Genomic DNA, 27,645 nt, shown 5'->3' with positions numbered 1-27,645 from the left:
AACAACTATATAGAATTTATTTTCAACACGATTTCTTTCACTTTAACTTCCTGTGTGAGGTTCTTATGATTAGGAGTAACTTAGCATAACTTTTTATATAGGAAATGGGCGGATGACAAAATATTACTTTTTGTGGGGGGGCGGGCTCAGTAACTAACAGTTAATATCATCCCGCGTTTGTCTTATTTTGTATTTATTTCACATTAATAGAACTAACTACTGTTCTTTTGAGATGCACAACACTGGTCAAGAAATTTTTCCATTTTTTTTTAATCAATGATGCAAGTAAGCTTTATTTTTAATTTTTTGAGGCGTTGATTCCGAAACTTTTTTTTGTATCACATCAGGTTCTCATAATAATTTAACAATAATATAGAATATACATATGGATGTTTATGAATTAAGGGGTAGGTCAGCAATTAGTGAGATTTTTATCTGACGTCGTTGCTGTAAATTAGAACGTGTGGTAGATTCCGTTTTTGTTGGTCAAACCTAAAGACAAAAAACGAAAATATCTCAAATATCTGAATGTGCTAAAAAAGAAGTAAGTAAATTTTAAAATCTGCATCAAAAATACATATAGAGATACATAAAGCCATCTCTGAATAAAATTTGCTGTTGCGCAGTGTAACCTAATGAATTTGTAGCGGATTGAAACTTGGAAGCGCTAAATATAGCAATTTTCTTTTTGTAATCCTTCAGCCACGATTCGGTGTAAATCAAACAAGTTACTCAAAATGGATGCTCTCTTTATTACTCACATCACTTAAGTGTTTCAGTCACAGGGTTATTTAATAACACGGATCATGAGACCAGATGCGAGCACACAAGTCAATTAATGCATGTATAAAACAATTAGCATAGAGGGTGGGGGTAATGAAAAAGGAAAATATGAAATGTCGCACCCGAGCCACTAACAAATTGCCAGAAGAGAACAAGAGAGTGTTATACAATACATGGCAAAACGCATGAGAAATCATCCTGAAAATTCCCATGGAGATGATTGCACAGTAACACTTCTTCCAGCCATTTGTTATATACGATATATTTCTACATACATTTCTACACAATAGCAGAAAGCTTCATTTCAATCCAGGTATAGCTTCGATTTAAATATTTAGAGCTATGGTATGTATTCAAAGAGCTTTTGTTTTGTTTAATCAGTCTCCATTTTGGCACAATGTATTGTTGACATAAATTTCTGAAAATATATCACAATCTAACACGTTTATTATTATTATATATTAGGAGTATTTGTGAGCTTCTAGGTTAAGTTAGCCTTTAAGAGTTGCACATCGGACTACATGAAACGCACGCATGGACCAAACATGACCCACAGGCCGCAGTTTTGAAACCAATTCAAACAAACCCCATCTATTCATGATGTTAAGGAGCGCTTTCTAAATCTGCAATTATTTGGTCTAGAAGAACTAATGACTCAAAAAAAAAATCTATTTGCATCGGCTGACGTCATTTTAAAGGAATCAACGAGGGATTTCGAGATGTATCATTACTTATTCAATTTGTTAACATTTGATGAAGAAACGATTAAAGTGCTTATTTTTCGGCTTGAAAATAAATGTCGAATGTTACAAACCAGGTCAAGCAACGAAAGTCATCAACTCAATCATCATCAACCATTCCAGCTCTGTAATTAATTAGTCATGCGTTATATTAAAATTTTCTTTAACTGTATTTATGTAGTCAATATGCCGTAAGATGAAGCACTGACAACAAATGTTTTTTTTATACTTTCTTGAAAATGTCAAAATTTGTTAAGCAGGTCAAAAATAAATTGACAACAAAGCTCATCAACTCACATGTCATATAAAAGCCGTCCACAAGAACTTTCCAGATTTGTAGTCAGTTAGTGAATATGTTGCTGCATGATGAAACAATGACGAAAAAAAAATACAATTCTTGAAAATGTTAACATTTACCACTACACAAAAATAAATTCGCAACAAACATCATTGACTCACACGGCATTTTAAAAGGCCACGGCAAGGACTTTCCAGATCTATAATTATTTGGTCAATATGTCACCGTAAGATGAAGCAATGATGCACAAACTACGGTATCTTTATTTTTTTAAGTAAGGGAACACCTTTCTTTCAACTTTGCCTCACATGTTGCCGTCTCGCCTGTCTTTGCTGGGCGACGGCTTGGGAGGATCCTTCACTGTCTTTCCAGCGGGTGCTACAACGGAAGCAGCAGCGGCAGTATTGCTGCTGCTCTCGGCAACCTTGGCTTGCTCATCACCACCGCCCCGGGCCTCCGGGCTGGGCTGCGTGGGCGCGGCTTCTTCAGCCGCTGTTGGTGGCGGTGGCTGCGTGGCAAGCTCCTGCTGCATCTTGTGACTCTGTAGCAGGCGCAACTGGACTCGCAGTTCCAAGATGGCCTCCTGCTCCTCGTGGATGGCCTGGTTCAGGTGGGTGTTCTTGTTCTGTGATGCAAATGTCAGTCGGTTACCATAGCGACAACGGCTATCTCATGAGAACTCATGTGTTTTATAATAGGGAAAATTGTATTCTTAATAGTGTACTTTATAGCAGCATATAGTAATAACATAATTAAATTGACTTTAAAGAAGTTTGTGCATCATGAGAAATCTCTGCATTTGCGTCATCAGGGAGTAGAAATGCACAACTACAATAACTGCGAACCTGCAGCAATATTAACTTTTTTACAGAGGATAAAGAATATATACCGATTGTTGATTTATTTTTTTTTTAAATCAATTTTTTATTTCATTATTAAAAATAAATTACCAGATTATGTGATGAAATAAATTGATTACAAAAATGAATATACCAATCTTAATGACATAATGACAGCTTCAACTGCCCTACTGTTGACTTTTGAGGCATTTCTTTCCCAGCTCCTTACCTCCAGCTCCTCGTTTTGCTTCTGAAGGTCCTCTAGGATCATCTGCAGTTCCTCCTCATCCTCGCTTTCGCTCTCACTCTCGGACGAATACTCCTCGGTCTCGCTGCGGCCCTGCTGACGACTGGACAGGAATATTAGGGCTTCAGTTAGCACTCAGGCACTACAACAGAAGCAAATCATGGCCATTTGCCTTACCTCTGGATGTCTGCGATTTCCGCCCGCAGCCTCTCAATCTCTTCCTTCTCTGCGGCAATCTGTCGGCGCAATACTTGCTCCAGAGAGATTAACTCCTCCTGCTCTGTCAGAATCTCATTTTCCTGATCAGACAGGTGGATGCATTTTATTCATAAGCACCTTTTAAATCACCAACAGCATTTTAGATGGGACAAAAAAATGAAATACAGATATAGTTGCACCCCTAAATATCTAGCATGTTATATATATATATATATATTTTTTTTTAGCATGTTAGTGGTTCTTTTATTGATGCGTATTAATATGAGTAATGTATTCACTAATTTAAAGAAAATCATGTCTAGTTTGTAGTTTTGATGAGGGACTAAATTCTTAAATTATTAATTATCAGTTATTCAAAGATTTTCACTATTCACGGCAGGACTTGTTCCCAAGCCCCCGCAAGTAACAAAAAAATGTTTATGAATTGTGTTCATATTAGATTGATTTACAAAAAATTTGAAATTTGTGTTATATATTTTTTTTCATCACAAACTATTAATATTTTGTATTTATTTTGTGTTAAGAAATGTTCTAAAGATATTTAGCAATAATTTCATACAGCTCATTTCATTTTTTAAAAAGATGTCATACATATTTTATCACGGTTCTAATTCAGAGAAATACAAATTCTATTTCGATTGCCAAAAACAAACGATCAAATGTCAATTATACTGTTATCATTTATTTATCTTCCGTAATTGTGCTGCGTTGTTAGAAAATTGTAATTGTTTATCCAATTTTTGCAATTTTCAAGACTACATTTTGCCAAAATCTGCACCATCCAGCTTATTCATCCGATGAGGGAAGAAATATTATGAGTTCTATATAACCTGGCAAGTCACTCACCTGGGCCAGTAAGAGGTTAACCACTTCCTCTTCGTTCTCGGTCATCTCCTCTTTGGAAACGTCTTCTTTGGACAGGCTAGCAATCTCCTGGGCGATTTTAGTCTCACACTCCTAAAGCGTCACAAAAAAAAAAAAAAAAAAAATCAGTCAGTGTCATGATGTCTCCCTCGTTCAACTAAGGAGGCGGTGGCATTTGAAAGTGTGCGCCTCTTACTTGTCGCTTGGCCTCCCTCAGCTTACGCTTGAGAGCGGTGAGAATTCTCTGGACCTCCCAAAGGCGTTCCTCTTTGGACAAGTCCTTTACGCCAGCCTGCAGGTCCCTATGCAGGCAGTTGAGTAGGAACTCCTACAAGAACATGTTCATAAAGAAAAAAAGTTAAAGGAGACTAATTCAATTAAAGTATCAAAACGGAAGAGCATAGCAAAGTGAAGTATGTGGAGTATATAATATAAGACAATGCAACTTGGGTATTGTGTATATTTTTCTCACGTCTAATCACGTGTCCTCCAACCTTAAAAAGGGAATTTCATCCAAGAGGGCAGCAAAACAACAGACCACATGTATCTCCTCACCTGTCGCCTGATCTCCTCTTTGATGCTATCCTGAGTCTCAGGCAGTGCAGGCATTGTGGCCATGTTGGACCAGCGCAGCGGACGCACCACCTGCCTCAGCACCACGTCGCCAAACAGATCCTTCACATGCGTAAAAAACATGTAGAGGACCCGGTTTCCAATCTGAAATAATGGTGAGAGGGGAGAGAGTTCAGTGCACAAACCCCAGGTGGGAGACGGCATCTACTAGGGGGGAGGCATACATTATATTACATTACACTAGGGATCAATTCGGCAAAAGAATTCTGTTGAAGCAGTGTGAATGCTGTCTAGTATGTCAATTATTTTTCTACCCAGTTTACTAGATAAGCAAAATTCCACTGATTAGCTGTAGTAAGACTTGCCATCTTACTATGATCGGACTCATCTAGTTATGTGGCAACTTGTTTGTGATCATAATTCATTGTGTCTCAACAACAATAAAGAAGTTGATTAACTTTGCTGTTTAACTGTTTATTTTCATGTAAAACCTGATTTATGAAAAAAATGGCAACAGTGCATAGCACAACTCAGCAACATAGATCACACGACAGAATAAATGCTCTAAAGTAGGCCAATTTCAAAGATAAACAGTGACCCATTTTAAAGCAATGTAAAACGTCACAGGGACCTGTATGGTGGGGTTGAGGACGATGGAGATGTTCTGGATGTTCATCTTGGTGTCGGCCTCCTTGGCGATGACGTGATCCATGTGCGTGACCAGCCAACCCAGCAGGAGGCGGCTCTCGGGCGGCGCTTCGGCCAGCAGCCGCTGGAACTCGCTCACCTTGTCGGCCTCAGCCTGCCGGCCGCACGCATCCTCGAAGCGCTGCGCCTGGTCCCGGCCCAGCAGATTGTCGGGCAGCTCGCGCAAGTACTGCTTGAGCAGGCTGGCCACCGTGTGAGGGTCGTACTCTTCCAGGCACGGACACTCCTCCCGGTCGTAAGCCGCCTTGAGCTCGTCCACCTTGGACTTCATACCTGATAGAGCCATGGAAGATCATTTATACTAGCTTTTTGTTATTAATTCTTTTTTTTAGGGGGGTGGGGGTCCTTCATCTCTGTCTGTCCCATCTCAATCTAAATCTTTATTGCTTTTTGGCCATGCATTTTTTTCTCTGTCCATCCCCTTCCAAAACAATAAAATAGGTTTTGTTTCAGTCGTTTTCTATTGCCGTTTGTTCTCTTCTTCTCTCTGTCTGTCTCCTCTCAAACTATTGTTGGTTTTTTTGTTCCCTCTTTGAACTCTATCACTTGTTGCTGTCCTCTGCCAGTGCGACTCTCCTTCCTGTCTGTCGCCTCTCACACGACATATTGGCACATGCTGTTGTTCCTTCGTGTAGACTTCTTCCTCGCCATCCGTCACCTCTAAAACGAAGTAAGTGTTCCGACTTTTTTTTCTTCTCTATTGTCACGTTTGAAGACCCATTTGATCATGTGTCAATGTTGTTTGTTCTCTCACGGCTGCCTCGCTGTCCCCTCTTACGCCCTAAGCCTACAGTCAACCCTCTTTATAACCATTCTCATGGTGTTTCCATACCTGAGACGCGATAGATGCCCTCACACTTCATGCCGTAGTTCTCAATGTAGTCCACACACTCCCTGAAGATTGCTGGCAGCTGGATGCCGTCATACAGCGCAGTCCGCTTCACCGCCTCCGCTAGAGGGGCACCGAAGATGGGCCTGAAGGCAGGAATTTCTGCCGGCAATGTCTCCACCTCAACGGCAGGGACGGCAGCAGTGGTGGGCTTCTTTTTCTTCTTCTTCTCCTTCCACTGTTTGACCACGTCGGCGGCTGTCAGGTCCTTGGACTTTTTGTCTTTGGCCTCCTTGGGGCCCTTCTCCTTCACCTTGAAGTCCTTCTCCTTCTTCTTGGAGAAGCTGGGCTTCTTGAACACATGGATGCCCTTCGAGCGCTTCATCTTGGATGGGCTCTCGGCCTCGTCTGCCGAGCTGTCCTCCTGGAAGGCGGCATATCCTTCCGCTGGGGAGAGAGAGAGAGAGAGAGAGAGAGAGAGAGAGCAAGAGAGAGAGAGACAGAAAGTGAGAGAGAGAGAGCGTGAGAGGGAGAGAGAGTTTCTAGTTAGTTGTTCTCGATGAGAAACAGGAAGGGAGGCGAGGGAAAGAGGCGGGTGCTTGGAAAAAAAAAAGAGGTCAGCCACTAATGTAGCACAACCCCCTTGTGCCTCAACCTTCCTAATTTTGAATCATTTATAGTCTTGAAAAATCACAACAATCACTGTTTCACTTGTGCCACCAGGGATTGAAAACAAAAGCTTGGTGAGTGGGTGGAAGCTGTCCGTCACCTTCCTCTTTTGGGCGCCAGAGCTAAAACACAAACTAGAACTCGCTTGATGTTGCCGTGGTAACCCTGTCAAAAACCACATACAACTTTGTCCAAGTGGCAAAGAGGATGTTGTTCCCCCGAGAAGCAAAATGTGATAATAAATGTAAATGCTAACCATTAAAAAAAAAAAAAAAAATATATATATATATATATATATATATATATATATATATATATATATATACTTAAGCAAATATCAAAGTATTCAAATAATTATGGAAAATTGATTGGAAGCATATTTGGTAACTGAAGACAAATTACGTAACAGACCTTCACGCAGACTTATCATAGCCAATCAAAAATCACTTACTGCGCTTCTCCTTCTTCTTGAACTTGTTCTTCTTCTTGCTGTGCTCTTTGTCGTCATCCGACACGTATGCGTCGGGCGCCTCGTGGAGGAGGCCATCGTGCGGGGGCGATGGGTCACCGGTGCGGTACAACCCGGGAAACTTGGTGGGGCTGATCTCCTCTGAACTGGGGGTGCGTGCCACACCACCCGGGTGCTCCGCCCGCCGCTGCTCGGCGGGACTGCTGCTGGGTGGCAGGAAGCATTCGGTCATGGTGGCTGGGCTGCGCCAATCACGCCCTTCCTGCCATCACACCTGTGAAACAAACATCCCTAAGCCATAAACTCAATTTTGGTTATAGGACAGCGGTGGGGTATCAAATAATTTTGGAACCTATTATTCTACCGACTGATCCATGAATTAACAGAGTAATCAGATAAAAAAAATATTACATATGATTAAACACTTGGGGTCACCTTCAACAGTAGTCTTTGAGTGTGTATGGCTTTAAAAGGCAGAGCTTGGTGAGTGACTTGGGGGTCAGCGAACGACAATGTACAGTTGCCTGGTTGTTAACCGGCTAAGACATTAGCCAGTGTGCAAACAATGTGAATTGTGGCATGAGTCTCAGCAATTGGCAGTTCATGTATGGATGTGCTTATTACATGTTTGTTTTTCTAAACATTACTTGAATAAAGAGACAGTCAACCATCTACTTTTTTTCTCCCAGAAAAAAAAAAAAAAAAAACTAAAATGACACTGTCATTCTGTTTGGTACATCTTGTAAGATTGTTTTAATTCTTGTCATATCATTGGGGGGGTTTTCAAAAAAATTTACTTACATTTTTGACACTTAAATCTCAAAATTATTACTTATTTCAGGAAAAACAACAACACATTTTTGTCATAACGCTGTACAACTTTTGCAGCCCCTGATATCATGCCATCATTTGCAGAAGTGGGAATTTGTCAGTGGGTTAGTCTGTCTGTGAGCTCTTATCAACATTTCAGGTCAAACAGCGTAGAGAAGGGACTTACCAGTACCACTTCGCTCGCAGGTGCACACCTGACATGCAGCAAAAAAAAAATTTTGCTTTTTGGTCTTAAACTTGTTTCAAAATAATTTATCAGGGTCAAAAGAAGATCCTTCAGGGAGACTACCTTAGTAATTTTAAGATGTCCAGCATTTTCCGGTATGGGGATCTGCAACTATCAGATCGACCTAAACTAAAATTGGAATTCTGGAATTCAAACGAGTCTTAATAGTCTCCATTTATCAGAATTTGTGCAACACTTCACTCAAATATAGGAGGAGGCTATTTTGTAATCAGTTCAATATTCTTTTAATATATTAAATTTAACTTCTTGAACGTTGAAATGGGAATTGTGGCCTTATTATACTAGTATGATTCTGTAATTCATTATAACAAGAGGGGGGGAAGACTGGACGTATGTGAGAGAGTTAATGTTTACAAATATGTCATTACAGGTAACATGCTTTCCCACAATAATGCAGTTTTAATCATTTAGTCACCTCAAAGATGCTAATCCTTCACTATACCTCTCGCCGTAAATAAACGTCACCGGCCTATCAAGTAAAGTTTACTCGATGTTTTTACCAGTTCATCTTACAATCTGAGGGAGTATAAGTAGGATATAGTGAGAAAATGGTTTAAAAAATAAAACAAGCTAAGCAGTGAATGGAGGGGCCCGTGTGCGCTAACGATACTGCAGCTTTGCTAGTCGATGAGCGCCGCTTCCGTTAGCTTGTTTCGCTCATCTTTTAAATAATAAAACGGACGTTCAACAAAGTTTTATTTAATACGCTTTACGAACGAGGGAAGTAAATTAAGTGACAAACTTTACCAAGTGCGGCCAATTCCACAGCGTTGTAGTTTCCGGCGGTCTGGGTAGTATACCAAATAAAGCCGTCTGCGCATGCGCAGAGAAACCAGTGCATGCCGGGAAATAGAGGAAAAATCTCAGCATGTTTTTTTTAATGAAAATATAATTACGTACACTGACTTAAGTAAAAGTTATAAAAGTTATTTGAAGTGCCTTTTTTACTTAACTTTTTTTTGTTCTCAAAAATATGTATACAAATAATCACATAACCAGACCTAAGTAAAAGTTATGTCAAGTGCTTTTTTTATTTATTTATTTTTTTACTGAACTGTATTCTTATCATTCTCTTATCGACAACGTTGGCCACAAGTTCGCACTTAAATGTATGAAATTCTTGCTCAAGTCAAAAGAAAAACTTGACATTTTATTAGTTACTGCACAGAACAGCACACACACATTCCCTCACAAGCTACAAGTACTCCGGCATTAGGTATACGTATACAATATCAATTAAAAATGTTGCCTTAAAAAAAAAAAAAAAAACTTGAACTTTATTATGTCTGGACAGACAGACATTGAAGAGAAAATTTAAATTTGAAAGCACTATAATTGCAGTTTAGAACAGAGTAACCCAAACAGCATGTCGGAGGTCCAAAATGGATCATAGGGACCATTTTTCATTCATGATACTGCATTGGATAAATGTACATAGTTTACATTAGTTTGCAGTCAGATAGTTCAGCAGCATCTGATCTTGTCCCGGATGCAATCTTGCGGGTCGACGAGTTTCACTGCATGTTGATGGCGTCCAGTGGTCGATTCATCACCAGCGTCACCTCGAGTTCCTCCCTTTCACTAAAAAACTGAGCCTTTCCCTCCTTGTGGTGGACCGGGTGCGGGAGGTGGAGGGCCAGTCTACTATAACGTTGAGACACAACACATGCAGGTTAATGCTACAGTAGGCCTCTTTGGCACACACAGGTGACTTGAGCGAGGATGTTATGAAGGGATCCATGGCTGTGTGTTTATCATTCTGGTATCCTTTCATCACAAAGTAGTTAAACTGAGAATATGTATTGTCTTCTTGTAGTTCCATGACAGACCTGCAAAACTTGGTGATCTAACATTAGTAGCACTGTAAGAGGTAGTATAAGACAATGTCCTCTTACTATTTTGGTGTCCGAAGATCAAGGAACTTTTCTTTCACGTCCAGAATAACGTCTGTTGCTTTGCTGTCTGGGAGTTTGATTATCACCTGATTGTAGAAATATCCAGCATTAACATTTAGGACTGTTGTGTGTTATATGAAATTGGTTTAGGGCCACACATGTTTCTTTTATTTATTCATTATAGTGGAGTCGCCACACACATACCGACAGTAGGGGCAAATTTGAAAAATTTTCTCTCTCTTTATGGTCAAAGTCAACAGGGAAGGCCAGATTGTGGGATCATGTCTCCAAAACGATTCCTGAGCAATTATCATCTGGTATGGGGTATTTTTAGAGGGATTTGTTTTAGAGGGTATGGGATGTGATGAGCGTTTTGATTTTTTTGTTTTTGACAGTGCTTCCATGTAGTGTGGCCATCACTTAAAACCTTTTTTTTTCTTATCCTCATTGCCAAGTCATAAAATATGGGGCAGAATTATATCAATTGGCCTCACTGTTACATCACAAAATTCAAAACGACTTGCTGTTATTTGGGGAAATAGGCAGATAATTACAAGGTTGTGAAATTTCCCACTTGGACATAAACTCATAATATGATGTATTACCAGCATTGCTTCACAGCACATGGAGGAAGGGTCCTTTCTACTCAGGCCCAAATAGAGATCCTCTGTGCCTACACTTTGCTTGAAGATGATTTCATATCTGTACACAATCATAGGTGGGAAAGAAACACTTTTTAGTTTATGTCTGGACTAGTGTGACCTCCAAACACAAGAATGTTTCATTGAGCAGTAAACCCTGAATACTGCATATCCATATGTTGCTGAGTGGACGCACTGGGGCTGCGGTCGTGGGTCAGTGACGTCATCGTACTGCGGGCCCTCGGCCACCTCTTCTTCACTCCACACTTCTTTGCTGTTGTTCTTCGCGTATGCCGAGGACTCTAAATTGCAAAGAAATAAATTATCATAAAAAAGTTTGTTTTTTTTAAATGAGAAGTAAGATACCTTTTTTCTCTTTTTTGGCTGGGGGGCCTATATGTCCAGGGCCCATCTTTGCATAAGGAGAGACATCCTGGAGAGATTTTGATTAAGAAAAAGATGTATAGTATAGAAAAAAAAATTAAAAACACTAACATGGGAAAATATACTTACTTGATAATCATCGTCATTTTCCTCTTCTTGTTGATTGGAAAGCAAGGCCGAGAGCGCCTTCATGTTCTGAACGGATGAAACGTCAAGGTATTCCATTTTTATTTTTCAACTATTCCCCTCCTGGAAAGTGCTCTTCCGTGCAGAAAGTGTCTCTCCACTGTTGTATCATGTCGACGTCGTTGTTGCCATGGTAACCAACAACGTCACAGGAACAAGCGTGACAAAACGTCAACTCGTAACGTGACGTTTAAAGCGACAGTCCATACAGTAGAGGGAAAATTCGCGTTGCAAAAAAATCAAATACCTATAATTACTAAAACAAACTACGTGATATATGAAGAAAAGGGTTTCTGGATGATATCCAAACTACAAAACGTAAATGAGTTCTTGTTGTTTTGTGTTTGTGGTGATAATTGAACGTTTTCGCCTTGTGGAAGAATGTCCCTCCCGACTCGCGGTATTGGCCACGCATGGCTACCAGGCATCATGTTGAAGGTGACAGGTAGACTCATGGCCGGAGCCTTCACCTTGTGGCCGGCCACAGTCTTCGCCGCGCCTTGGGACAGAAAAAAGTCCACGCCTGCAAAGCTGAACCGGGAAGACCTGTCGCTGTACGCCGCGCCGCGTGAAGAGAAAGCCGCCCCCGAGGAGCCCAAACCCGGGCAATTGGAACAGAGTGTCGCCAGCCTCCGGAAGTTCGCGGAGCCGTGCACTACTTGGTGTCGGACCACCTACGACCGTATCGAACCAAAAGTCCAAAGCGCGGCGCGGCTGGCGGGCGACAGCTGGGCATTCCTCAAAGACCCGCCGGGGGACTTCTACGCTCGGGCTGGTATCATTGGTTGCACCGGCTTGCTGGGGCTCCTTCTCGCCAGACGCTCGCGGGTGAAGAGGGTCATCTACCCGGCGGGCATAATGGCCACAAGTGCTTCCCTCTACTACCCGGACCGCGCGGCGGCCATCGCCAGGTCCGCCGGGGACACCCTCTACGAGGGGGCCGTGTACAGCTACGCCACCATGGAGAGGATCATGAAGCCGCAAAGCAAGAAGGCCGAGCCGGGCGTCAACTCAGCGGGGAAACGTTGAGGGTCGCCAATGCAGGAAGACACCAGCAGCTCAAACAACTGGGTGCTCTTGTTCATGCCTACTTTTTGTACCAAGATAACTCAGGCAGGACAATTATAATGTATATTTATGCAGAGAATTAATACATAAATAAAAAAAACACATTCAAACTTTTCCCAGACTGCAGTGTTACTCAAAAAATATTACCATCTGTAATAGAGTACCATGATGATAACATACCATTCAAGTATAATTGCAGTACTGTGATTTTTCTTCATTGTAATATTGTTACTACAAAATAGCACACCATACAAACAAATTATACCCAATAATATTTACAGTACTGATGCACTTTCATATCAATTGTCACTTCGTGATACAATTAACATGTCATTGAATAGTTGATCAGATTCTGACCCTGACTACTTTGCAGTTAAAATCGTGATTCTATCAGTTTGTTTCCTACAGTACTGTATAACAAAAAAATGTGCCTGTAAAGTCAAATCATTGACCAAACGACTCCACAAGACGCTTGAAGGGGGAATGGACTTTGGGAATATTTTGCTTTTATTCATCTGAGAAAAAAAAACTTGAACACAAAAATTAAATAGTGCCTCAAAGCAGCACCAGCTTCTCGTTAAGGGCGATCTGTGCTTGAGTGAGGTTGGACAGGTAGGTCACCATCAGGAGGTCCTGCAAGAAATGTTTGACAAAGCATTATGTGACATGCTGGTTTACACAAATTCAGAGGAAAAAAACACTTCACACATGAAAAAAAAAAAAAGACAACATACGTTGATGTTGGAGTTGATCATATTCTCAAAGTCCTCTGCTGAGATGGTGGGCACCTTGTTGACCAGGTCCATCAGGAAGCGGCCCACGCTGTTGTCCGCCGTCACCTTGCCAGACTGAAATGGATCAAGTGGTCACGTTTAGCGGAATGCTTGCTAATAAGGAATTCTACGAAGTACACTTGCTTCTTCTCCGAACATAGCCAACATTAATGCTCCCAAAGTATGAGATGGAAGCGACTGACAAAATATGAGCAGAGACTCACCAGCACGTCTTCAATGTACGCCAGCACGGTGGTCAGCATGTCCTGGACGCGCGCAGCCGAGCCGGCTACCTGGGAGAGGTCGGACGTCAGGCCCTTGGTGCGACTAGGAGTGATGCGTGTCCTCTGCAGAAGGTCCACTTTAAAAAAAAATTAAAATAAAAAAAACTTGTTCCAGACTGCTTGGTGGAAACATTGATATTGAAGAGTGTTTACATCCTTACCGCCTATCCTCTCCGTGTCATAGTAGTTGTATTTGACTGTCAGTGGAGTAAACATCACACCAACCGTCTTCCCGGGCACACCCATCTGTGCACTGCGTAATGGATGATGTGTCAGCATTACAGTCGTCCGCATAAAACAAACGAGGATAAAACGGTGGAGAGACCGACCTGACGTAGGCGCGAATGTTCATCTTGCCGCTCTGCAGGGCTGTGTCGGCGGTCAGGTGGATGGGGTTGGTGGCCTCGCGGCTGTAGTACTCGTGGATGAGCACCGAGTGCTCAGTGATGTCGAAGCCGGTGGCGTACCAGCCGATGATGACCTCGCTGGGCGACACCCGCTTATGGAGCTCGTACATGTTCTTGGCGAACTCCATGTCCACAGCAACCTGAGGTCAAGGGACATCAATTTACGGAACTGTCATCGAGCAAACAATCTAATTTATACAATAAATTAACATTCAATATACAGTATAAGAGTTATAATATTTAGCAGAGACACTCAATAAGCACTCTGGCGGTTGCCGCAGCACCATGAGTTGGTCCTCCAGTTGTGACATCCACCAGACTTTTTATTTATGCCTGCTTCCTTTTTCCTCAATCAAGTAGCTTCTTGATTGGCTATGTGAAAATTCCCTGTTAACACACCTCAGACAACAGGATAATCTTATCGGATTATTTTATAAAACAGATAACTTGGTGTTTGTGGCTTGTGTTTAGGAAGCGACAAAACAGCCAATTGTTTTACTGTGTACCAGGTCTTAGACAAGCACCCTCACCATCCACTTTTCAAGTTGTCAAACTATTTTTTTACTCCTTGGCTTGCAACACATCTTGATACGCAACCTGTGGTTTTTGTCGTATATTTATTTTTTTGCTTTTTTCCATTTTTTCTAAATTAACCTAAATCCCATTTGAAATCCATTTGTGTAAAACACTTGTTTTTTTTCCAGCTGGAGTTGGTTTTAAAAGTACTCTTCAAAATAGAGTTATGGACCTCATTCTTAAACCTTGACCAAAGTGGCAACAACAAAGAATCGCTACATTAGGCATGCCCCAGCGCAGTCCTCGAGATCCCCCATCCAGAATGTTTTAGATGCATCCGTACTGCAACACACCTGATTAAAACCTTTTACCAGCCTCGCTGACGAGCTCATCGTTTGAATCACGTGATTTTGAAAAGGGATACACCTATAACAGGCTGGATAGGGTCGCTTGAGGACCACACTTGGGCACCCCTGCGCTACATGAACAACGCACCTCATCTTCAGACTCATTGTGGGGCACAGAGAAGCAGTTGGTCACCTCTATCGAGTGTTTGTCGATGGTACCTGAAGGGGGACAACACACGTTTAAATAACACGTCAACGTTTCAGTAGCTATAGTTAGCCACAGTGCACCTCCCACTCACATTACATACACGTCAGAATCGTTGCAATCCACATTGATCGTCGAAAACGACCTTATCTCACAGAGTAATGTTTACGAGTAAACGACAGAAGAAGCTGATTGGTTCAAGTGATGGACTAGTTAGCGTAGATAGCACGCACGCGTTAGCAGCAGACTTGCTAACACCAGCTAACGCGCCACGATCGGACTAAGTGACAAAATGAACGTGAGGACAATATGACTTCTTACCCAATAGGGTGCCAATCACGCGGCTCGCTCCTTCATTTCGTCGCTCGTATGAGTCGCAAATGGAGGCGAGGACCACAGGATGAACCTTCACAACCGGCCCGAACACCGACATGTTGGAAAAAAGGAAAATGATGACTTCTTCATCTCTCACTTAGGGTAACTGGCTTGCATTTTAGCCTCAATAGCATTATACCGCCATCTTTTGATTCGGAGGGTGTATTGCACGAGTAAATATGTTCATTGTAATATAATTTAATTTTCTGTCTATAAATAGAAAATATTGATCGCATTCGGTGTCTCCTGGCTAGATTGTATTTGTGTACCTTGTGTTTTTTTCCACTGAATGTATTCCGTAAATTTTCACACAGCTTTTTTTTTTTTAACTTTCATAAGACTTATAAGCATAGATTTGAACGTTTGACTGGCTCAACTGCCCACGATTTTAAAGAAATGATGACAATTGTTGTAATTACATCACAAATTCACCAAGGCAATGCAAGGCTCGGCGCGAGGGGCTGGGCTGACGACACCTGCCCGCCTCCATCACATCCACGCACGGCGGAAGACTCCCCCACCTCACGGCCACAGCGAGACGCTAGCCTCGGAAAGGCGGACGCGCAAGGTCTATTTTCAGGGTTGAGAGCTCTTCTTTTGTCCTCACGGCCCTGGACGATCCACCGGATCAATGGCGAAAATTGGACCGACGCGTCGAGCAACCGTTCCACACGACGAATACCCATCTTCTTCTTCAAACCAGGTTAAACTAATCAGGTGAGAGATTTGATTATTTTGATGTACAACCACATTGGAGACCAAATGTGCACCGTTGCTTGGGTACACAGACCCCGTTCGCAGATTGTGTTCAATTTGTGATAGTGCGTCATTGTGATTGCCTCAATCAGTCTCACGATGGACGCACGCCAATAGATTACTAGTATTGCGCAAATACACTCGTTATTATTTTTAAAGACAATACAAGATTATTTTAAAACCGTAGGCCCTTCTGCATGCATTATGTAAGACACCTGAGACGGCCTGCTGTGATAGCAATGTACACTGAAAATGGCACACACGCACATTCGCTATCAGGCACACACACACGTACACACTTTCACCCCAGCTGCTGTATAAATCTGATCACCACAATGCTTCATGCAAATGCTACTCCCAATACGGAACAATTTCGAATTATGTTTAAAACAAAAAAAAAAAAAGTGTGCCTCAAAAGTCAACCAAAACCTGCAGTTTAAAGTGGCGTCATGCGTGACGTCAGCAAATCTCATGCAACTTTGTAGCAGGATGGAGGCACAGCAGAGTACCAGGGATGGCAAAGAGTGACGTGATAAGCACGGAATGGTAAAATCTCTTAATATTTACAAGAAACCAAATTCCATAAAATGTACATTTTGGTGCAGTGAATATCACACCTAACACACACACACACACACACGCTAGCAAGCATTTTTTTTGGTTGTTTCTCCATTGACTGTTATGGATCAGTAAGACTGCCTACTTAGTTAGCATTATCACCTTTGCGTGTCTTTACCTTGTCCATAGAACCCTTCTATACGTTTTAGTCAGAAAGAAATTGGTAACATGATGGTACATTTAGTGATGCAACAACTGCTTGACCAATTTCCATTAAACTCAAGATACAGTATCATAGTCTTAAGATGTTTAATAAAAAAAAAAAAAGAAACCATTTTTTTTTACATTTTAAATTCACATACATATTTAGTCAGTTTGGATCTATATTTGTATTTTATTTTTACCTTTTTTTAAAAAAAAAAACATTGAAAGTTACATTATCCATCCATTGCTTGTCCTTATTAGTGTCGCAGATTAGCTGAAGCCTCCCCTTGAGGACTTTGGGCAAGAGGGTAAAGTGAAAAAGAGTTTAACGCTAAATAACTAGGTAAATTGTTCTATTTTTTTTCACGTTTTCAGCACTTCAAACATATTCAATATTTTTAGAAACAATTCACAAAAATTAAAAATTCATTAATTCGTATTCTGGAAGTCTTCAACCATGCCAAAACATGGTGCTGATCCAAATAATTATTTGGCCTTGGCGGAGGTCTACAATACTCACCTGAGTAGCTTTCCTTATGTAGATGAATTTTTTTTTCCGATGAACGTATCAGTCATTGTGACGGAACAATAGTCTGACTCGCATGTTTTCCTTCTCATGTTTCAGCAAACAAATGGTAGTACAACAAACGTCCAGTGGACAGAGTTCGCCAAAGTGACATTTCAATAACACAATCACAAACACACACGCAAATCATGGCTGTGGAGAACTCCGTCCTGCCCCCGCGTCCGGAGTCGCTCTCACTGCCTGTGGACAACAAGCCGGAAGGAGAGCAGGAGGCGGTCACTGAGGCCCCGATGCCCCCTGCCGACGGTCGTGGCGTCTTCAACGTGTCTGAGGAGCTGGGCCATGTCGTTACCACCGAGGCCGCCAAGGTGAACCGGTCGTTCCAATCCAAGATGGCCGAGCGGCAGGCCACAGTCAATCAGACCAGGAAGAAAACTCAAGGTCCGGAGAAGGAGAGAGGGCGATTCGGATGGGGTGAGGATTGACTTCCCGTGCCTTTTCAGGCATTTTTTATTTATTTTTTTTTTTTTTGTGGGTCAGCTCATGCCTACCAAATTAGATGTTACTTTGTGAAACATTTGATCTGGTTCTGACCTTGTGGAGCTTTTTGAAGGGTTTCTTACTTTATGGTGAGTAACCAAAGTTCGCTGCCACGCTCCACCTTCAGGGGATGACAAAAAAACCATTTGAAAAATTAGCATCGCCCTTTTGTCTGCTATGCATGCCTCAAATTTGGTCAAGAAAAGGCAAGACGCTCATTTTGAGACTTTTACTCAATTTCTACATAATATATAAAGATACTTGTAATTGGACAAAATCTCAAGTTAATTTTTGAAATATCTCTAAAAACAAAACTGGCTTTGTGGGCTTTATTTTTTTCAATCTATGATAGTCTTGTCTAATCGTTTGTCTTGGTATCGTTCCACCAGCTCGCGCTCGGCGCAAAAGGCAGCGCTACGTGGAGAAGAACGGCCGCTGCAACGTGCAGCACGGCAACATGCGGGAAACGTACCGCTACCTGACCGACATCTTCACCACTCTGGTGGACCTCAACTGGCGCTGCTCACTCTTCGTCTTTGTCATGGCCTACGCCGTCACGTGGCTCTTCTTCGGCGCCATCTGGTACCTCATCGCTTACTGCAGGTGAGCGTTGCCCTTGAGCCATTTATTTCATTGGCATTTTTTTCTCACGAGGCTTAAAGTTATTTTTTGGGACATTTCAAACGGAATCATTTTGGTTTAAAATAAAAATTGCTGTTTAAATGCTGAGATTGGCTGCTGACAAGTCCTGCTTGTACCACAAACCCAAGACACAGTCATTTGAGATGAACAAAAACTGAACATTGGGATGCTCAAAATTTTGAATTTGTATGATAAACATAAATATATATAGCTAATTCAAAATGACCCTGTTTACATTTAATACTAAAATTGCTATGTTCGAAACATTTTTTTTCATCAATTGTATATTTGTTAAAGACTTCAAAAGGCTCTATTTATCAAACGCTGGAAACCTGTCATGCTCTTGCTAATACAATCAAGTGTCGAGTGCAACAGTGGATTTGTTGTTCAGAGTGGATTATTTATTTTTAATTTATTATTATTATTATTATTATCATCATTATTATTATTAATATTATTATTACGTCAATGTTTGTAATGTAATTGTTAATATTTTCCATTCATTTTTATTTGTTCACTGGTAAAAAAATATGTACAGCTGTTATGTAATATTAATGACTGTTCAAGGAAAATACAAATTAAGTTAAAAAAGTAGGTTATACATTAAAATTAGTTCGATATGCACATGTACTTTTGTTTTGAATAATGCAATTAAAATAAAAATATTTGTGCCTAAAAAAACGGAAACCTTTGCACTTAAAATGAAAAAGTAAAAAAATGACAGTTTTATGCTTGAAATCAAAATTGTAAACTACAATTTGAAATATTGAGAAAAAACATTAATCTTTAAAATGAAAACATTTATGTATTAAAGGAAATAATCACATATTAAATTAGTTTTTCTTTTCATAATTCACATTTTTAGACTTAAAATTAAAATGTTACATCTGAAATGAAAATCACAGTTATTGTTTGAAAACTTATAAATTCAGGCTAGAACATTTTTTTAAATATTTTGGAAAGCCGTGGTACGTTCTGCTGTCCAAATGCGCTGCCTCACAGTGAGAGCTGTTCCTAATATTTTGACCATCTCATTTAGCTAAACAATATTGTGAACCTGCTCTTTAGTTATGATACAACGCTATAAATAACTAAAAAGTAATATCACTTTACTCATGACACCTTGCCAACAATATTTATAATGTTTTATTTTCTGCTGCGGCGCTCAAAATGCCAATTGGCGCACTATTTATCTTCAAGACAATTAGGTAATTATTTAGCAGGCATTAGCAGTGGCGTACGTCAGGTAAAGCTGCTCTGTACTCGCCTTGTGGCGTCTTATTTATTGCCGGACACGACTAATGGAGCGCCCAATCCGACACTTGGCGGGACATCAATACAACACAAGCGCATCTTTTAATAAAACATCCACGGGGGCTGCGTCACCTCTCCTGAACCGCTCGGCGATGAGGCCTCCGATGCGTTTCTGCTGCGATGGCAGAAAAGGAAAAGAAAAAGCAATCGTGGCAGAACGGCCGTGTGGCACTTCCTTCAGGAGCCGCGCTCCAATTAGCTAAACGGGTTCACCTCGCAAAATCCTGACCTTATCGTATCAAAATCTTGACCTTATTGTATCAACGGAGCGCCAACGGCAGCTGCGGCAGAGAGATGCTACTTCTGCACTTCCTTGATCACCAACACCGCTTCATATAAAAGACACGGATGGTATAAATTAAGACCCCTTTAATGGATTAACTTTACTCAGTTGCGGGCCGTGCAGTTCACACGGTGAAGTCCTACTTAATGCGACTTGAACAATTCCGCCTCATATTACCATAATTTATGACACCGCGACTGGACAAATAATATACAGAAAGACACGTACACAGTACTGAGTGAGTTTTGGACGACCTAGCTTCACTTGAAAGGTCTATTCTGAAAATGGCCTTTCAAATGTGTCTGCAATGAAATCCACACCTTTCCCACCTTCAGCCATTGTGGTTTAAAAAAAGCAAGACTATATTTTAGATTTTCAACGGTCGTCATTTATGACTTTCTGGTGTGTTGATTCCGCATAGCGCTGCCCCCTCACAAGTGAGTATCCAATCACAAGCCGCGTTGATCACCTTCGACGTAAGGCCAGTGAGAAGGCCTTACTGTCATCAACTTGTGATCTGATTGGCTATCACAACTCTCTATCAACTGTCAATTCCCCCTTGAGACACAGAACAGACACCCGCACGATTGTATCTGAAGGCCTGGGACGAATTGTGCGAGTAACTGGTATTATGAAATCTGCCTGGCAACACGAACTAGCTGAATTCTGATTGGATAAAAACTCTAACCTAAAAAATGAACACTAGGATATAATATGACATCAATGTGAAGAATATGATCAGGATTTCTTGATTATGTTAGGCCAGCAGAGAAGGCCTTGAAGGCATTGATGTCCCAATTGGATTTGCTCATTTGTTGCCATCATCATCCTCAGGGGCGATCTGGACCACCTGGAGGATGAGACGTGGACACCGTGCGTCAACAATGTCAATGGCTTCATTTCGGCCTTCCTCTTCTCCATCGAGACGGAGACCACCATTGGCTATGGCTACCGGGTCATTACCGACCAGTGTCCCGTGGGCACCATGCTGCTGCTGCTGCAGGCCATCCTGGGATCGATGGTCAACGCCTTCATGGTGAGCGTGTGTTATTATATCTTCATGCAGGGTAGTCTGTGTTATTTCCGAGTGATTTCAAGCAGATCAAGTGGGTGGCGTTGACCTATATACATTTTTTAACAATTGTAATGCTCATGCCCTTTGAAATCTGCCTAGCAACAAGCAACCATCTATATATAGTTAAAAAGACTTATATTCGATCCTGCCAGTCTTCCTTCCCATCAACATGGAATCCGACATGCGTTTCACACCTACACCATTAAATGCCCGGGTTGTAAGCCATTTTGGTTGGAAGGTTATTCGTGATTTTTATATGCTGTCGGCACAGGTGGGCTGCATGTTCGTGAAGATCTCGCAGCCCAACAAGCGGGCCGAGACGCTGGTGTTCTCCAAGCACGCCGTCATCTCGCTGCGCGACGACAAGCTGTGCCTGATGTTCCGGGTGGGTGACCTGCGCAGCTCGCACATTGTGGGGGCCAACATGCGAGCCAAGCTCATCAAGTCCAAGCAGACGCAGGAGGGTGAGGCTGCCAACACGCTTTTATGTAGTCAGCATAATTCTATAATCATTCAACTCGTGTTGATAAAAAATATATATCATATTTTAGTGACAGATTCCGACAATTTAAAGGTATTCTGGAGCCCTGTAGTGTGTTGCAAACTTTTTATTCAATTCACGCTTATTATAAGTGAGGAGCGTTGTACATTCCACATTTTTACCTTCTGCGTTCTCTCTTCGAAGGCGAGTTCATTCCCCTGGACCAGACAGACATAAGCGTGGGCTTCGAAACAGGCGACGACCGCCTCTTCCTGGTGTCGCCGCTGGTAATCTCGCACGAGATCGACACCCACTCTCCCTTCTGGGACATGTCGCAAGCTCAGCTGGAGAAGGAGGACTTTGAGATTGTGGTCATCCTGGAGGGAATGGTGGAAGCAACAGGTGAGGTCGTGAACGAAATTTTGCGCACCGCCAATCAGGGAGTAGTTTCAACTCATTCAGTGGACACGCCCACAGTGTTTGAGAGCAGCTACGACGACTTGATTTATTATTTTTTTTTTAATATTTTATATTCCGTACTCAATGATTTTTTTTTTTAGATCATACAAATTTGGCACGGTGGTTGACAAAATTGGTGTGTCAAATGGAGTTTCACTTTACAGGAACTTTAAGTATGAATTTTGAACATTTTTATTTTCTGAAAAAAAAAAAAGTCATTGCAGTTTTATTCACGGCACTCTACGTACACCTTATTTTTTTCTGGATGATTTAAAAATTACATTTTAACGACGAATAATTCTTTTTTTTTTTTTTTTAAATTGTTTTATTTTATTTTGTGAAAAAATATCCTGTCCATCAAATAATCAAAGTCAAACGTCCTCAAAAACATTTCAAATCACCTGTTTTTCAATTCAAAGTTAAATTTAAAGGGAGAACGCTAATACTTTTTATATTTTGTGAAGCACCTATTCTCCCTCATGCATAACAAAAAAACTTGCAAAAAACACCCTGCTTCAAAGCGTCAAAAATAAATTTTATAGCTCTAATTGTTCTTTCATCCACTTACATATTGAAATATAAAATGTAAAAAAATTGAGGTCCTATTAAACCTGCAAAAGATGTGGCCTAGCAAAGCTCTTTAAATTATTGCTTTGCGGCAAAATGGCCCCCAAAGAGGATGGTAAAAATTTGGAGCTCTTCTTTGTCGCTACGGGGGTGATGGCTATTGATTTCCTTGCTCAGCAACTTCCCATGAGTGTTTTTCAGTCGTAACTCTGCCGCGGAAAATATTCCTAATAAAGGCTAGTCGTTCATCACCCAGCGCGTCACTGAAATTGTTCTGTCTTGGCTCGCAGCCCAATGTGGCCGTGAATAACGCGTTTACTCTTCGCTCCCCGTGTGTGTAGGCATGACCTGTCAGGCTCGGAGCTCCTACTTGGCTGAGGAGGTGCAATGGGGGCACCGCTTCAGTCCTATGATGTCGCTGGCTGAGGGCTTCTTCGATGTTGACTACGGGGCTTTCCATCACACCTTTGAGGTAAACGTCTCTCCTGTTAAACAGAAATAAAACACTCACACACGCCTACTACCAGAACAGCAATTTATTTGGTCTGATATAGTGTCAGATGGCTAATTGTAGGGCTAATGTAATTGTAGCATGCCCTCCGAACAAGGATGAGACTTTACTGATGATTTGGCGGTTTATTTTCTGAGCAACGTTTATCCATAACCGTGTTAACCTTCAAACAATCATCGTAAGAGCTGAAACACATTTCAAAACACACGCAAACAATTAGCTGACATATTTTACATTCAACACTCAATATTTACGAACATAAAATACTAATATACATCATTTACTCACCTTTTGCCTCTTCGGAGGGGGTGCTAGTAAAAGAAATGTTCGTTTTTCTGACCGTCAATATGAAACTCTTGGCCGTACTCTGTTAAGTTACCTTACGTGTGAATTGTAGTGAACAGGAAGTTTGCATTCAAAATAAAAGCATTTAGCTTAAACCGGAAGTAGCACCTTTCAACGCAAATGCAAATTTCAAATGAAAATAAAATACAACTAACAAAACCACCGCTGCTGTTCCAAAGAAATGAACATGGTTAGTTACAGTAATTCCTGATTTAAATAAAAAGTGATGACGCTGCCCTCTTACTTTAAATGTTGAGTCAGTTAGAAGCACGAGGAACTGAGGTTTCACTCGATATAGGGCTAATTGGTCCCCCTTCCAGGTGGACACGCCTTCCTGTTCAGCACGAGAGCTCTCATTGGCTGCCGCCAGGTTGGACGCTCACCTTTACTGGTCCATCTCCAGCCGACTGGACGAGGAGCCCACCTTAGTCCAGCAGGCCAGCAAGGAGCCGCAGCCACCGGCGCCCGAGAGCGTCCCCGCTAACGACAAAGGGGAGGCGCCCACCTTCATCGTCGGCGAGATGACGGACGTCAGCGCTCCACCGCCAGGGCTCGGCGAGCCAAACGGCAGCATCCAGTCAGCGTGCGAGGCCTAGATGACAGAATGTTGACTAAGACGTTTTGACGTTTTGTTTAGATCTCTACTCTCTTTTTCTCTTTTTAGATTGCATATGTGGACCTTTCTGCTTTTACACCACCCTGGTCTTTATCGCCGTTTGGACGAGGCGGGATATTGTGCATTGGCCACATTTGCTCTGCGAGCATTTTTTCCCTTGGAAAGGCCATTTTTGTGTGATACGGTGACCATTGAGGGACAAAAACGGATAAAGCTGACCTTGTTGTGAGGCATATTCACATGAAATTTGTGATTGGCCACAGGCTCTATTTTCATTCCTCGTGCAAGTCCAGTGCAAAGTGCACTTATTTTTCTTTTGGTATTTTGGCAGACGTGCGCCGTAAAAGGGGCGTTTGCGCCGTTGTGTGTGTGATTGAACACAAGTCAATTTGTTTCCAGGCTCCTCTCATGCCCTTTAAAATCAGCGCCGGAAAGGAGCGCGCTGAAGTCCTTGCAGAAGATTGAAGTGCTCAAAGTATGATTACTGTTTAAGGAACTGCAGGCAGACCTCCATTTGCGGAAGATGCAAAGTTGGCCAGGGGGGATCCTGTCAAGGATCAGTGCTGTGAAGAGAGAGTAAGACCGGCATCCATGCCAATCGTTTGTATCATTATACCATCCGAGTCATTGAAGAAATCACTTGATTGAACATATTAGCGTTTTATTTTATTTTTAATATCACCCATGCGCCAAGTTGTGTGCTGCTGCAAAAATACCAAAGCCCGGATTGCACTAGACTTGCACTGGGCATGAAAATACCATACTTTTCTCTATTGATCCCTGCAAGTTTTCAAATGATCACTGTCTCCAACCTCCCTTGGAAGTCACAATGTCCCAACATTCGTGAGCTACACATTTAAAGGGGAAGTCAAGCCCAAAAAAATAATTTGCAATAAAATATTTTAATTTATAATAATTTAATAATGAATAATAATTCATAATTTCTTTTTAAATGTTTTGATCTGTGGGCTACTCATTTGCAGTAGACCATCTGACACCACAATACATCACTTCACACTACAGTAAGACACCTAAAACTACAATAAGTCTGAGTAACACGTCTGACACTGCAAATCACAATCTGATTTGGCTCATTTGTTTCTAAAGTCAGTTATTAGACACTGAAGTAGAACAGTTGAAGATCATCTGACACAACTGGACCACCTGATACTACAATATGTGATTGCAGTACAGCTATTCCATTTATATTGTGTTGGAAATTGGGTGTTAACACCCCTAAAATGTCAGCTCCGAGGCCCATTCTTGGCTTAAGCCAGCCTATAGCTCTAGAAATCCAAACCACCAGTCACGCCGTCACGTCACTTGCTGCTAGCGGCTGCTGTGTGTAAATGTGGTGTTTTTACTTGATGCTTTTAATAACGACAATAATCTATATCATATACTAATATGTCACTTAGAATAAAGTATATTCCAGACTAACTGCCTTCTTTCATAAGTCTGACAAAAGATTGATTCTGGTGCCAAACAGGACATGTCAGCAGATTGGGTTACTAGGCAGAATCACAGCTGGGTTAGTTCCTGAATTTGGCCACTAGAGGGAGACAAATATTCCCAACGCTGGAATCGGATCTTGGCTGGCAGGCGGCCTCATTGGTGCTGTTTTATGAGATGGGGAACCCATCAGCTGTCTCCTAGGCAACCAGGGATGGGGACAAGAGAGTGTGTAGCCGTGTGTGTGTATATATCAACGTAAGTGCGTGTGCGTGTTTTGAAGCAGACGTCCAAAGCGGCTCATGGACTAAGGGGAGGTCATTAAGAAGTGGCGTTTGCCGAGATGTGGTGCCATTGCTTTTTTCCTCAGTGACCTTGACATGCAAAGTGACCTTGACATCGACGTAGAGCCATAGAGGGATGACATTTAAAAAAAAGAAGAGACAATAGCAGTCGTCTGTGACCCACTCAGTCCTAAAATAGAACAAGAGGAGGCAAAGCGGGTGACGGCAAGGTTTAAAAGGGTCTAAGTCGACAATTACAGTGGATATAAAGTCTCTACATACTCCTGTTTAAATGTCAGGTTTTCGGGATATAAAAAGGTGACAGAGATAAATCATTTCAAAACTTCTCCGCTATTATCATGAGCTACATCAGTAAAGAAAATATATTTTTTGAGAGACAAGATTCAAAACTAACAACAGAGATGATGAGGTTGCATAAGTGTGCACACCCTCTCATACCTGAAAAATGAATCACATTCAAACTCAAGTTAAATGGCAAATCAACCCAAAACAAAATTTCTTCTGCAGCCCAACTAGTCGAAACACGGCATTCTGAGATTGCGTTTGTGGAACATGCATTAAGCAGTAAAATCCCTCCATTGGTCCTTAGCTTTTTGTTCCAGAAGTCGACAAGACTTTTTAATGTGTCGTGTTTTAATAGACATGTGCACCAATTTCATGAAAAAAAAATTTACCTTTTATTTCTCACACATCAAGCGTTTGAGATATTTTCTTTTAAAGCTTGCGCTATTCAGATTTGACCATGTATTGTAATCTATAGCTATGTTAAGAAAAAAAATCCACGTCTTGCTGAGACTTACCCTTAATTCAATATTAAATATTTCCAAATACTGCATAGATTACGTATTATGTTATCGTTATTACTATTATTATTACAAAAACTTGATGTGCTCAAGCAAAAAAATAAAAAAATGGCACAGAAAAAAAAAGAATCATCTTGAGAAGCATCTCTGATTAAAAAAATAAAACATTGTCATTAAACTTTTAAGTTGACACTATGCTCCAACCATGTTGTAAAATATTTGCAAGCTACTGTCGTTTTTGAAATTTTCTTGGTACAAAACATATTTTGCATGAGAAAAATTTCACGCACCCACACTAAACAAAAAGGTCACAACAAGTCTACGTAAGGAAATAAATGAGTGTCTTGTCTCAATTTGCACTAAAAACTAAATGCTATTATTCAGTGTAATGGCAACATTTGGATTCACAGGTTAATTGTACTTTCTGCTTTCTAGTTTAAGGCCATTTAATTATTCTGCCTGCATATTTACTGACATAGACAGAAGAACAAAGACGGATTATTTGAAGTGAATAAATCATAATTTTGTGACCAATTAACTGAAATGTGATCATTTCTGCGGCACACCTGATGATCTCTCATGACACAAGTGCAAAGTGTTTGTTAATTACATACTTGCTTCTGATTGGAGCTCATTCGGAGCCCCGGAATTCCCACAAGATGTCTGTATTGAACCAAAACAGACAACTTCTTGTTGAATTTTTCGACATGGGTCCATGAGGCTTTTTTGTGCGTCCAGTCATGACAGACATTTGCACCCAATTTTAAGTTTTTTGGTTGGAGTTTTAAAATAAAACCAGTCAAATGTTATT

General features: G+C 41.2%; 5 protein-coding genes across 7 annotated transcripts; 2 read left to right on the top strand and 3 right to left on the bottom strand.

Moving 5' to 3' along the window:
- Positions 1-732: 732 nt before the first annotated feature.
- ralbp1 (ralA binding protein 1) lies at positions 733-9,166 on the bottom strand. Of its 2 annotated transcripts, XM_088312015.1 has the most exons (11): positions 9,064-9,128; positions 8,236-8,263; positions 7,221-7,512; positions 6,104-6,547; positions 5,195-5,544; positions 4,546-4,707; positions 4,187-4,318; positions 3,973-4,083; positions 3,085-3,206; positions 2,890-3,010; positions 733-2,446 (listed from the first exon to the last, which is right to left on the bottom strand). In XM_088312015.1, exons 3-11 carry the CDS (start codon positions 7,468-7,470, stop codon positions 2,126-2,128), a joined length of 2,013 nt encoding a protein of 670 aa, XP_088168141.1. In that variant the 5' UTR covers positions 7,471-7,512; positions 8,236-8,263; positions 9,064-9,128; the 3' UTR covers positions 733-2,125. The 2 variants fall into 2 exon arrangements, with proteins under 2 accessions (XP_088168141.1, XP_088168140.1); XM_088312014.1 differs by lacking the exon at positions 8,236-8,263 and having other exon boundaries at positions 9,064-9,166.
- Positions 9,167-9,419: 253 nt separating this feature from the next.
- dnaaf6 (dynein axonemal assembly factor 6) lies at positions 9,420-12,459 on the bottom strand. The gene is made up of 6 exons (XM_088310374.1): positions 11,366-12,459; positions 11,219-11,285; positions 11,049-11,154; positions 10,817-10,913; positions 10,212-10,297; positions 9,420-9,960 (listed from the first exon to the last, which is right to left on the bottom strand). Exons 1-6 carry the CDS (start codon positions 11,459-11,461, stop codon positions 9,831-9,833), a joined length of 582 nt encoding a protein of 193 aa, XP_088166500.1. The 5' UTR covers positions 11,462-12,459; the 3' UTR covers positions 9,420-9,830.
- On the top strand, positions 11,623-13,484 carry LOC148326138 (MICOS complex subunit MIC26-like). Its single transcript, XM_088310373.1, has one exon. It carries the CDS (start codon positions 11,804-11,806, stop codon positions 12,449-12,451), a length of 648 nt encoding a protein of 215 aa, XP_088166499.1. The 5' UTR covers positions 11,623-11,803; the 3' UTR covers positions 12,452-13,484.
- On the bottom strand, positions 12,975-15,502 carry eif3f (eukaryotic translation initiation factor 3, subunit F). The gene is made up of 7 exons (XM_088310372.1): positions 15,344-15,502; positions 14,966-15,036; positions 13,877-14,094; positions 13,709-13,800; positions 13,488-13,624; positions 13,225-13,338; positions 12,975-13,123 (listed from the first exon to the last, which is right to left on the bottom strand). Exons 1-7 carry the CDS (start codon positions 15,453-15,455, stop codon positions 13,046-13,048), a joined length of 822 nt encoding a protein of 273 aa, XP_088166498.1. The 5' UTR covers positions 15,456-15,502; the 3' UTR covers positions 12,975-13,045.
- Positions 15,503-15,836: 334 nt separating this feature from the next.
- kcnj9 (potassium inwardly rectifying channel subfamily J member 9) lies at positions 15,837-25,714 on the top strand. Of its 2 annotated transcripts, XM_088310370.1 has the most exons (9): positions 15,837-16,114; positions 17,541-17,915; positions 18,371-18,584; positions 21,055-21,256; positions 21,567-21,759; positions 21,981-22,178; positions 23,144-23,274; positions 23,979-24,241; positions 24,323-25,714. In XM_088310370.1, exons 2-9 carry the CDS (start codon positions 17,630-17,632, stop codon positions 24,501-24,503), a joined length of 1,668 nt encoding a protein of 555 aa, XP_088166496.1. In that variant the 5' UTR covers positions 15,837-16,114; positions 17,541-17,629; the 3' UTR covers positions 24,504-25,714. The 2 variants fall into 2 exon arrangements, with proteins under 2 accessions (XP_088166496.1, XP_088166497.1); XM_088310371.1 differs by having other exon boundaries at positions 15,838-16,114; positions 23,979-24,538.
- Positions 25,715-27,645: the final 1,931 nt, after the last annotated feature.

Source organism: Idiotropiscis lumnitzeri, chromosome 12, assembly GCF_059441095.1.
Source record: "Idiotropiscis lumnitzeri isolate Australia: NSW breed Sydney's pygmy pipehorse chromosome 12, RoL_Ilum_1.0, whole genome shotgun sequence".
NCBI lineage: Eukaryota > Metazoa > Chordata > Actinopteri > Syngnathiformes > Syngnathidae > Idiotropiscis > Idiotropiscis lumnitzeri.
Note: the sequence above shows the minus strand (reverse complement) of the source record. Positions and strands in the feature narration are given on the sequence as shown.